This window comes from Staurois parvus, unplaced genomic scaffold (assembly GCF_062004578.1).
Source record: "Staurois parvus isolate SC_StPar_1 unplaced genomic scaffold, SC_StPar_1.0 ptg002170l, whole genome shotgun sequence".
In the NCBI taxonomy this organism is placed as follows: Eukaryota; Metazoa; Chordata; class Amphibia; order Anura; family Ranidae; genus Staurois; species Staurois parvus.
In genome coordinates this window covers 222,360-235,000 of record NW_028319966.1, presented here as the reverse complement: position 1 = coordinate 235,000, position 12,641 = coordinate 222,360, and the positions used below count along the sequence as shown (strand labels likewise).

The following is a 12,641-nucleotide window of genomic DNA, read 5'->3' as shown; positions in this document are numbered from 1 at the left end:
GCAGGTGGTACAAAAGGTAGTAACTGTGGGGGATGGACTGGTAGGAAGAGTAGAAGATTCCATTATTAGCTGAGGGCAGGATAGGCTTCCCTGAAGAGAGAGGTTTTCAGAGATCGCCTAAAAGTAAGCAGAGTAGGCGATAGTCTGATAGATTGGGGTAGAGAATTCCAGAGGATGGGGGAAGCTCTGGAGAAGTCCTGGAGATTAGCATGGGAGGAGGAGACAAGGGAGCTAGAGAGCAGGAGGTCGTGTGAGGAGCAGAGAGGACGGTTTGGGTGATATTTGGAGACAAGATCGGTGATGTCATTTGGGGCGGAGTTATAAATGGCTTTATATGTTATTGTATACTAGATGGAGTAACTGCTCCTGCAGGGGCGGACTGACCATTTGGAAACTCAGGGAAATGCCCGAGGGCCTGGGGTCAGTAGGGGGCTCCATGAGATGCCCCTGGTACCTTTTTCATAGGCTTTTTTGAGCTTGGGCAAGGACACAGGGGTCCCATGATCCCCTATTGCCCGGGGGCCCCATGAGTTGTCAGTCCACCCCTGGCTCCCTGTCTAAACTGGCCCTAATATGTGAGGAATGAGAGTTAGGGACCATAGATTATAAGCTCTTTGACTGCAGGGACCGATGTGAAGGTACAATATATGTAAAGTGTTGCTGAAATATAAATGCCTGTAATAAAATAAAGTGCAGAATCCAAGGGCGACCAGTGCTGGCTCATTTCAGCGAGATTCAAGTCGCAAATCATCATTTTATGAAATAAGCCCATTTACTTTTCTGTGCTTCATAGCCGGGCATTTTTCATAAGCACAGCATATAAATGATTGAGGATTGGCAGTGTTTGCATTAAAGGATGTGTCCAACATCCCCCCCCCCCTCCCCCGCAGGAGCTATTTAGATGAATGAGGACTTCAGGATCGATGATACAGAGCATTGCAATCTATATCCTTTCAAGCAAGGCAAGCCGTCGTACAACACCCATGAGACCTGAGCAGTTCAAATGCTCAATACACTGAGCAACGGGTGGGGTTAGTGCAAGCGCTGGCTATACGCTTTTCGAAATTTAGCCGGTTCAAAATTAATTTTTTTTCAAAACTGGTTCTAAAGGCTGAAGGTTTTTTTTATTATTATTATTATTATTATACAGGATTTAGATATTATACAAGATTTATATATTATTATTATTATTATACAGGATTTATATATTATTATTATACAGGATTTAGATATTATTATTATACAGGATTTAGATATTATACAGGATTTATATATTATTATTATTACAATACAGGATTTATATATTATTATTATACGGGATTTATATATTATTATTATAGGGGATTTATATATTATTATTATACAGGATTTATATATTATTATACAGGATTCATATTATTATTATACAGGATTTATATATTAGACAGGATTTATATATTATTATTATACAGGATTTAGATATTATATTATACAGGATTTAGATATTATTAAGGATTTAGATATTATTATTATTATTATACAGGATTTAGATTATTATACAGGATTTATATTATTATTATTAGACAGGATTTATATATTATTATTATTATACAGGATTTAGATATTATACAGGATTTAGATATTATTATTATTATTATACAGGATTTATATATTATTATTATACAGGATTTATATATTATTAGACAGGATTTATATATTATTATTATTATTATACAGGATTTAGATATTATATTATACAGGATTTAGATATTATTATTATTATTATTATACAGGATTTATATATTATTATTAGACAGGATTTATATATTATTATTATACAGGATTTATGTATTATTATTATACAGGATTTATGGCGCCAACAGTTTGCTCAGCGCTTTACAATATAACGGGAGACGACACAGCAACAATACAAGAGGGCTAGGAGGGCCCTGATCCTTGGAGCTTACAATCTAAGAGCTTCATGTATTGTATGCATGAAAATAAAACACCTTGAAGGTGGAGCAGCCCCCCACCCCCCAATCCTTACCTGAGCCCCCTTTGATTCAGCGACGCTCTCGACAGCCTCTGCTGGCTGTTTGGGGACTCTCCCTCCCACTGCTGTCAATCACAGCCATTGAGCCAACTGGGGGGGGGGGGGGGGTGCAAGCCACGGCTCTGTGTGTCTTATGGACGCGTAGAGCAGTGGCTCGGGGACGAGCACGCACAGGTGCCCCCAGGGCAAACAGCTTTCCCTGGGGACAGGGACACTGCTCAAGGGGGAGGAGCCAGAAGCGCCAGCTCTTCGAAAAGAAGAGGAACTGGGCTGCTCTGTGCAAAACCACTGCACAGAGCAGGTAAGTATAGACATGTCTGATTTTTTTTTTGTCTTTTTTTCTTAAATAACACACATCGTAGCTTTAGCCCCCAGTCACATCGGGTGCGATTTGCATGCCCTGCGCCTTGCAAATCACATGCCAAGTCGCACCCTATTGTCCGCTATTAGAGCAGTCATATCAGTGCGGTTCCAACGTTGTCGTAGCCGCACCGATTTCTAAAGCAGGACTTGCACTACTTTTCGTGTGATTTGCACAGACATCTGTGTCCGATGTCTTGCAAATCGCAAGGAAATCGACATGTCACCCGATTTTGAAATCGTGCGACTGCACTGTAAGTCGCGCGATTTCGAAATCGGCCTGGATGTGACCGGGGGGCTTAAGTGTCACTTTGACTTTGTTGCTAACAAAAGGGGCTAATAAGCCCCCTAATGTGAAGGCATGGGCAGATGACAGATGATCCTTATGGAGATTATGGTCTATTACCCCCGGTTCACATCTATGCGGGTGGTGCCGGTGCGGATCCGCACAAAAATCCGTGCAGCCGCACCACCCGCACAGAAAATTGCGACCCGCAGGCAGGTGCCATTAGTTCTAATGGCATGCCGCCCGCACTGGGAAACGCAACCGTACTGGGAACCGAGGTTCCTGTGTGGGCTGCGTTTTCCAAAGTAGTGAAGGGACGTCTCTCCCTGCGCAGGGGCGGACTGACCATTTGGAAACTCAGGCACTGCCCGAGGGCCCGGGGTCAGTAGAGGGCCCCATGATATGCCCCTGGTACCTTTTTCATAGGCTTTTTTGAGTTTGGGCAAGGACACAGGGGCCCCATGATCCCCCTATTGCCCAGGGGCCCCATGAGTTGTCAATCCGCCCCTGTTCCTGCATGTCACGGGAGTCCATTCAAATGAATGGTCTCTCGTGCCTGAGCAAAACGCTGCCCACATAGGTTTGGACCTAGGGTTAAACCCCCAATGGCTTCCCTGCCCTTTTCTACAGCTAATCAAGCACAGATTGTGCTTGATTAGCTGCATCCTCGGCTACCATAGCCAAGGAATGACAGCTGTGAAACAGGAAATGATGCACGTCGCTTCTGGGCTTATTATTCACAAGGGGGATTGGGGGAAGAGATGTCGCCCAATCACCTCCTGCGCTCCAATATACCACTTTTTAGCACAGTCCCAGGCTACCCAGTGAAATGGGAGAGCCTGGGAACCACTTCAAGTGTCGATAGAGGAGTTCCCTGCAACCCTCGTATCTTAACCAGGAACATTTTCATCCCTCAGTCAAGTCAGGCAGGCAATCCCTATTGCGCCAACCTAGTGCAGGGAGCATGGAAGTCATATTCGGTCAACATCCCAGTTGTGCCGTTTCAAGGAACAGATATCAATGTCCCCCAGACAGACTCTGAACACCTAATTATAAAGGAAATGTAAATGTGTTACATCCTTACCTCGGTGCATTATCTTGTGTTTCTCCCGCAGGTAGGTCAGGCCTTTAATCACCTGTTATGTACAAAACAAAAACATGGATCATTTGTACACGCCTGATAATATTCCCCCCCAGATAACCATACAAAGACCATAATCATCATTAAAAAGTATCTACGATCAAAAACGTCAAATCACATATTCACTTTCAAATTGCATTTCAATTTTTTTCTAGTCTGCTCTATTCATCCGAACCATCTTGAAGTTTGTAAACTTACTTTGTGAAGATCCCACACATTTCTTTCCTGGAATCCCGTGACACGTAGTCACCATGCCCTGTGGGTAGGCACTGCTGTGTCACACATTTCACAGAGCCCGCCTTCTGAGAGGAGGAGTTTCAGGAGGCGGAGTCAGTACAGGAATCCCTGCTTGCAAGCAGCAATTTACCATGAGATATGTAGTCCTTAAAAATGGAGGAGAATCTGCAAAGCATGCTGGGAATCCAGGACAATGTGGAAAAAAGACAGGTCAGCAGACCAGCAGGTCTCACAACATGAAAGGAGATGTTTAAAGTAATCTTTTGTAGGACTGTCAGATATACACAATATTGCCAAAAGTATTGGGCCGTCTGCCTTTCTACGCACATGAACTTTAATGGCCCTCCCAGTCTTAGTCCGTAGGGTTCAATATTGAGTTGGTTAAAGATAGTTATTAAGAGGTTGTTGAATAAATTACCGTATCACCCAGTAAATGGTCTCCATTCAGTAGCCAAAAAAGGCATGCAAAAAGAGGGGGGTTGTGAAAAGAGATTCACAAAGAAAGCGGCTACATTATGAACAGAATGTGATACTCAGAAAAATTTCCAAAAATTACGCTTTATTACACATACAAATTTGACATATGGGCAATCGCCCTGGTTTACCATCACCTCAGTATGAGACAATACACACAGACCTAAAAACCATATAAAATGACACCAAGACCGGTCTGAATGCATGTGCAACAAGGACAATGACTACAAGAGTCTAAAGTCCCTGTAGCACTGGCGCATAGGTGAACACTTCCCAAAGGAGGTGTATGCAAAAATTATACCATAGGTATACCATGAAACGTGTTATAAATGTGTAGATAATGCTACTACCAGAATGGTTATATCCCAAACAGGGAGTTTCAAAAAATTATACTATGGATATAGGTATCACATGTATGCAATACAGCAAGTATGCGTCAAAAAGAAGGCATGCCTCTAGGCCTATATGAGACAAAACATAAATGTCATGTAAATGATGCAGTACATTCCTATGCCGGCACAAGTGGTTGGGGTCCATTCATCTGTGATATTACCAGCTGTTTCCTAGGGCTCTTGAATAAGAATATGCCCCATTTTTTACCAGGATGGAAGGATAGATGCATAAAGCAGCGTACTGCTTGAAATGGTTTCTTCACCACTACATGTGGACTACACACCACTTTCTGTAAGAAAAACAAGACACATCCCAATGGATCTTCTGCCTGTTGAAATACATGTGGTATATCTTGTTTCCTATATAAAGCACCATGATGTCCCCATCCTGTAGTGAAACATACAATATGTGGAAAGTCACTGAAAGAGCTTTCACTCTATATAGGATATATAGGTCATATAGGACCATATATCTAGTGTCCTGCAACAGTCCACTCACCACCTGTGCAATGCATAATAGGAGAGGAAAGGATGTCCTTCATAGGTACTGCCATACAAGGCCAGGGAGGCCAAGGAACCACCGCTGACATCCGCCGATATACCGCGGGTTCCAGCCTCTTCTCGGCGCCTGTGCTGCCTAGGCTTGCCTCATGGCATGTGAAAATGGCTTCCTCCTTGTAGGTCAGCGTGCGTTCCACCTAATGCGCATGACCGGAAGTGACGTATCTGACGTATGACGTCATAGGAATGTACTGCATTATTTATATGACATTTATGTTTTGTCTCATATAGGCCTAGAGGCATGCCTTCTTTTTGACGCATACTTGCTGTATTGCATACATGTGATACCTATATCCATAGTATAATTTTTTGAAACTCCCTGTTTGGGATATAACCATTCTGGTAGTAGCATTATCTACACATTTATAACACGTTTCATGGTATACCTATGGTATAATTTTTGCATACACCTCCTTTGGGAAGTGTTCACCTATGCGCCAGTGCTACAGGGACTTTAGACTCTTGTAGTCATTGTCCTTGTTCCACATGCATTCAGACCGGTCTTGGTGTCATTTTATATGGTTTTAGGTCTGTGTGTATTGTCTCATACTGAGGTGATGGTAAACCAGGGCGATTGCCCATATGTCAAATTTGTATGTGTAATAAAGCATAATTTTTGGAAATTTTTCTGAGTATCACATTCTGTTCATAATGTAGCCGCTTTCTTTGTGAATCTCTTTTCACAACCCCCCTCTTTTTGCATTCAATATGGAGTTGACCCCGCCCTTTGCAGCTATAACAGCTTCAACTCTTCTGGGAAGGCTGTCCACAAGGTTTAGGAGGGTGTCTATGGGAAGGTTGGACCATTCTTACAGAAGCACATTTGTCAGGTCAGGCACTGATGTCGGGGGAGGAGGCCTGGCTCGCAGTCTCCGCTCTAATTCATCCCAAAGGTCTTCTATGGGGTTGAAGTCAGGACTCTGTGCAGGCCAGTCAAGTTCCTCCACCCCAAACTGGCTCCTCCATGTCTTTATGGACCTTGCTTTGTGCACTAGCGCGTAGTCATGTTGGAACAGGAAGGGGCCATCCCCAAACTCTACCCACAAAGTTGGGAGCATGAAATTGTCCAAAATGTCTTGGTATGCCGACGCCTTAATAGTTCCCTTTACTGGAACTAGGGGGCCAAGCCCAACCCCTGAAAAACAATCCCATACCATAATCCCCCTCCAACAAACTTTACACTTGACACAATGCAGTCAGGCAAGTACCGTTCTCCTGACAACTGCCAAACCCAGACACGTCCATCAGATTGCCAGACAGAGAAGTGCGATTGGTCAGTCCAGAGAACACGTCTCCACTGCTCTAGAGTCCAGTGGCTTGGATGCAGCTGCTCGGCCATGGAAACCCATTCCATGAAGCTCTCTACGCACTGTTGTTGGGCTCATCTGAAGGCCACACCAAGTTTGGAGGTCTTTAGCTATTGACTCTGCAGACAGTTGGTGACTTCTGCGCACTGTGCGCTTCAGCATGCGCTGACCCCGCCCTGTCATGTGACGTGGCCTACCACTTGGTGGCTGAGTTGCTGTTCCCAGTTGCTTCCACTTTGTTATAATCCCACCAACAGCTGACCGTGGAATATTTAGTAGCCAGGAGATGTCACGGATGGACTTAATGCACAGGTGGCCACCTATCACGGGACCACGCTTGGAGTCACTGAGCTCCTGAGAGCGACCCATTCTTTCACCAATGTTTGTAGAAGCCGTCTGCATGCCTAGGGGCTTGATTGTATACACCTGTGTCCATGGAGGGGATTGGAACACCTGAACCCAATGATTTGGAGGGCGGGGCCAATACTTTTGGCAAAATAGTATATCTATTTGCATTGTTATTACAACGCTGATGTTATAAAATGAAAGTGTATGCTGTGGCCATAGAACTTTCTTAAAAGGGAACCCATACAGACCGACATAACAAATTGCCAATGCCGGCAAGGGTTTTAAAAGAGCAAGCTCCAGAGCTGTCATTGTGATCCTGGGCCACTTACCCAGCCACGAGTCATTGAGTACAATTATTAAGCATCCTTCCTTGGTTACATAGCTATTCCAGGTCAATTCCTCAATAGTGCTGAGGCAGGATCAATAGGACGACCCCCCCAAGCTGCAGCTTTAAGGAAAAATGACCCAATAGCAGATACCATTCTATATGGACATATTCCCTTACATCATGTTCTCCTGAAATATCACCAAACCCATCAGTAATATACAATAATTGAGCAGTATGGAGTTACTGGATCTATTACCAACCAGTAAACCACGTTACTATCTGAAAGCGGACTTGCACCCTGAAGGTCATGTTGTACTGCCCCTCTCCTCTTACAAAACAATTTTTTCATAAGGAAAAAGTACTTAATTTGTGCTGCAAACCAGCAACTCCACATCTCTTGCTTAGGCAAGAAAGTCTCCCCGCCCCCCTGCGCAGAAGTGCTGCAAGCCTCAAGTACTGCAGAACATCTGCGCATGCGCCAGTTTCTCCAGCCAATCGTGTACACGTGGGGTTTTCTGTGCACATGGAAAAAGACTACTACCAGGGAAGACTGAAACCTACCCAATGTGAAAAATCACCTCTGTGCATGCAGATGTGCTGAAGGGCTCTGCTAAAATATGAAGGCCGGGCAGAGCCCATGGGCACATCTGCGCATGCGTCATAATGGTGGCACCTAAAGATGCACGAGGTGTGGGAGGCCGAAGTTCTGCTTTAACCATCAGCCGCCCGGCCAATGGCCGTTTGGCAGCCGGCAAAATCCTTCAGCGTTCCGGGTGGACACCATATGGCATCCTCCCGGGCATGCGCAGTTTGCGCAAATTAGATTGGCCGTCAGTACTTCAGGATTGATCAATTTTCAGATCTATACCATAGTTTGTGAATGCTATAACTTTCCTACAAACTAAAAAATACATCCTTATTTTCACCAAAGACATGTAGCAGAACACATTTTGGCCTAAATTTATGAAGAACAATTATTTATTTGCAAACTTTTATAACAGAAACAAAGAAAAATGTGTTTTTTTTTCAAAATTTTCGGTCTTTTTTTGTTAATTTAGCAAAAAATAAAAACCCCAGCGGTGATTAAATACCACCAAAAGAAAGCTCTAGTTGTGTGAAGAAAATGATAAAATTTTAGTTTAGGTACAATGTTGTATGACCGCGCAATTGTCATTCAAAGCGTGAGAGCGCTGAAACCTGAAAAATGGCCTGGAAGGGAAGGGGGTAAAAGTGTCTGGTATGGAAGAGGTTAAACCTTGTTGTCCATCTTCATAAACTCAAATAGGCCTTTTTAGAGTAACATTAAAAACAATCATAAGCAAGCAGTAGAGAATGATTGTAGGAAGTAACTGCTTGTTTGGGAAATTGTTTCTGCTACTAAAACCTCAGAATTAGAGGCAAAGGGAGGCTGCTCAGTTTTCAGCCCAACATAATGCAGGAAAAATGCGAAAAGTGAAAGTGAAAAGTAGCAAAAACCAAAATCGTACAGAATGTATACTGTTTATTTTCATTACCAAGATGATATTGGACAAAAGTAGTAATAATCTAGGATAGCAGTATCCAAACTGCGGCCTAGCGGCCGGATGTGGCCTTTGCTTGCTTTTATGCAGTCGACCCCCAATGATGGGGCACTATTCCTCCCACTGACACCAATGATGGGGCACTATTCCTTGCACTGACCCCCAATGATGTGGCACTATTCCTTCCACTGACCCCCAATGATGTGGCACTATTCCTTCCACTGGCCCCCAATGATGTGGCACTATTCCTTCCACTGACCCCCAATGATGGGGCACTATTCCTTCCACTGGCCCCCAATGATGGGGCACTATTCCTTCCACAGACCCCCAATGATGGGGCACGATTCCTCCCACTGATGGGGCACTATTCTTCCCACTGACCCCCCAACGATGGGGCACAATTTTTCCTGTGGACCCCCAACAATGCGGCACTATTCTTCCCACTGACCCCCAACAATGCCGCACTATTCTTCCCACAGACCCCCAACAATGCCGCACTATTCTTCCCACAGACCCCCTATGATAGGGCACTATTCCTCCCTGTGATGCCCAATGATAGGGCACTATTCCTCCCTGTGACCCCCAATGATGGGGCACTAATCCTCCCTGTGACACCCAATGATGGGGCACTATTTCTCCCACTGACCCCAATGATGGGGCATTATTCATCCAACTGATCCCAATGATAGGGCACTATTCTTCCCACTGACACCAATGATGGGGTATTATTCTTCCCACTGACACCAATGATGGGGCACTATTCTTCCCACTGACACCAATGATGGGGCACTATTCTTCCCACTGACACCAATGATGGGGCACGATTCTTCCCACTGACACCAATGATGGGGCACGATTCTTCCCACTGACACCAATGATGGGGCACTATTTTTCCCACTGACACCAATGATGGGGCACTATTCTTCCCACTGACACCAATGATGGGGCACTATTCTTCCCACTGACACCAATGATGGGGCACTATTCTTCCCACTAGCACCTGAATAGCAGACTGCAGCAGGACAATATTGGATCCACTGGGCAGGCAAGTATCTTAAATGAGGACAATATTGCACAATAGGTAAGAGGGGGTGAACAAAAAGGGATGGAGGAATATGGAAAATCCTCCAAGTACCAGCCAAGAGCTGATCTTTCCTCCATAGCATTTTACACCTGGGATCTATGACCCAAGGATACTCATCCACTGTCTGCACAGCTTGGACACACATGCAATATACTCACTGCAATGCTGACTTTTCCCAAAATTTTCTCTGGGATTTTTCCTGCTTTCTTCAATACCTGATCGAGTGACCCACCATCCTGAGGGAATTGAAAGTGTCATTAAAATATTATTCCGCCAAAATCTTCAGAAACACACAATAAACCTATTCCAACCACTCCAACCCAACCTTTTCTACAATGTACCAAGAAGTATGCATTCCACCCCCCCCCCCCCAAAAAAAAGAATGTATTTTGCTATATATATATATATATATATATATATATATATTTGTGTTAATATTTACATTAACATTAGGTTGCCACCCCAAAAAAAAAAAAAAAAAAAAGCTACCCGGTATTAGGGGAAGGTCCCTGTAGCAACTTTCCTTGCACTCTTCTATGGCTGAATACCTGGGCAAAGCTCCAACAGTTCCAGGTGGTGTCCAAGCATGTGTTCTCTGCTCCTGTCCTCCTATATTCCAATTGATCCATCACTATTATGGGCCCCCCTCCATTATTCACAGCCCTACTCCCAAACCTGTCATTCCCACACAGTCCTTATTCTTAACTCACCATATGCTCCATGCAGATACTGATCTCTCCATCACTGTAGAAAGCGCCATAGAAGCCCACAATGTAAGGGGAGTTGCATTCATGTAAAACCTGCAGTTCTCGGATAATCTGGCTACGGATTGCAGGTTTTATCTCCAGGTGAATCAGCTGTAAGGAAAGAAATGATTAGAAATAAAAGACCTGCAATACTGTTTGTTTTTTTAAATGAACATTTTTTTTTCGTTGCACTAGTTGGACTTTTGTCTTTTTTTCAACCTTATTAAATACACCAATCAGCCATAACATGACCACCCACCATAACCCAGCAAGGCATGGACTTGGAAGGTGTGCTGTGGTATCTGGCACCAAGCCATCAGTAGCACATCCCTGAAGTCCTGAAGTTGTGAGATGGAGCCTTCATGGATTGGATTGGTTTTTCTAGCATATCCCACAGATGCTCGACTGAATTAAGACCTGGAGAATTTGTAGGCCAGGTCAACATCTCAGACTCGTTGTGATTCTCAAACCATTCTTAAACTTATCAGACCAAGCCATCTTATACCATTGCTCTGTGATCCAGTTCTGATGTTCACATGCCCATTGTAGGCACTTCTGGCTGTGGACGCGGGTCAGCATGGGCACCCTGACTGGTCTGCGGCTACATAGCCCCATACGCAACAGAATGTAATGCTCTGTGTGTTCTGACACCTATCAAAAGCAGCATTAGCTTTTTCAGCAATGTGAGATCCCATAGCTGTTCTTCTGGATCAAACTGCACAGGCCAGCCTTCACTCCCCATGCGCATCAATGAGCCTTGGCCAACTATGAGCCTGCCGCCAGTTGGTTGGTTTTCTTTGGACCACCTTTGGTCAGTTCTGACCTCTGTAGACTGAGAACATCTGCTGCTCTGACCCAGTCATTTAGCCATTACAATTTGGCCCTTGTCAGAGTTGCTCAAATCCTTAGGCTTGCCAATTTTTTCTGCTTTGAGCACATCAACTTCAGGGACAACAGGTTCAGTTGCTACCCAATATATCTCACCCACTTTCAGATGTTATTGTAACAAGATAATCAATGTTTTTCACTTTACCTGTCAGTGGTCATAATGTTATGGCTGATTGGTGTATGAAAAACTACAGAATTATGTAACAAGCTGCTAAACAAGATTTTTTCACACCCTGTAAATGTATTTTCTTGGGAGTCCATTGAGGGATACAGGACGTTTTAACGACAACAACGGGACAAGGGACTGCCTGAAACCCAAAAAATGCCTGAAGGACCAACACCTGAATCAGTGGGTGAGGCCAAAACCCCCTTCCTGAAAGGGCAAACTGGCAATTCAACCGAAGGGATAACTCAGATGCCCAAGACCAAGCACCGAACCACAGACCACACTAGATGTTCGACAAACTGAACCAACCGAGTGGCAGAACAATACCACATTTCTATTTAGAGAGGAAAGAACCAACAAACATAGTTAACAAGGAAAGGAAAAAGTTCTCAGTCGAAACAGGTACCAGAACAGGGATTGGGGAAAGATGCTTTTAAAGGCAAAACCAGCCACTCTAAGTGGAAAGGTCCTGGCATTCTACTCACTTGCCACCATAAGGGTCAACACAAGGTCTTTACCTTGACAGATTGTTGGAACAGACAGACAGTTGACTAGACTGCAAGACTCATCAGGGAATAACAATGTCTAGTCTAGCAGAGAATCCAGGATTCAATCTAAGAAAGTCAGCATGGCTGGAGGATTAAGGGCACAAGAAATACCATAACAATGATATGTAGGAGATGAAAGTTAGAACCTAACCATAAACTGGTGAGACAGGTTACAACCCTGATGGAGCCAACAAAGAGGCTAGGCACGTTCATCCGTATTGTC

The 12,641-nt window shown here is 44.1% G+C and overlaps 1 protein-coding gene across 1 annotated transcript in view; it reads right to left on the bottom strand.

Moving 5' to 3' along the window:
- MAP2K1 (mitogen-activated protein kinase kinase 1) overlaps nt 1–12,641 on the bottom strand; it is an 84,730-nt gene that overhangs the window by 35,501 nt on the left and 36,588 nt on the right. The window contains exons 3-5 of the mRNA XM_089665271.1: nt 10,781–10,927; nt 10,229–10,306; nt 3,763–3,814 (exon numbers count right to left, since the gene is read on the bottom strand). Of these exons, the coding sequence (XP_089521397.1) occupies nt 3,763–3,814; nt 10,229–10,306; nt 10,781–10,927 (277 nt within the window). The remainder of the gene's footprint in view (nt 1–3,762; nt 3,815–10,228; nt 10,307–10,780; nt 10,928–12,641) is intronic.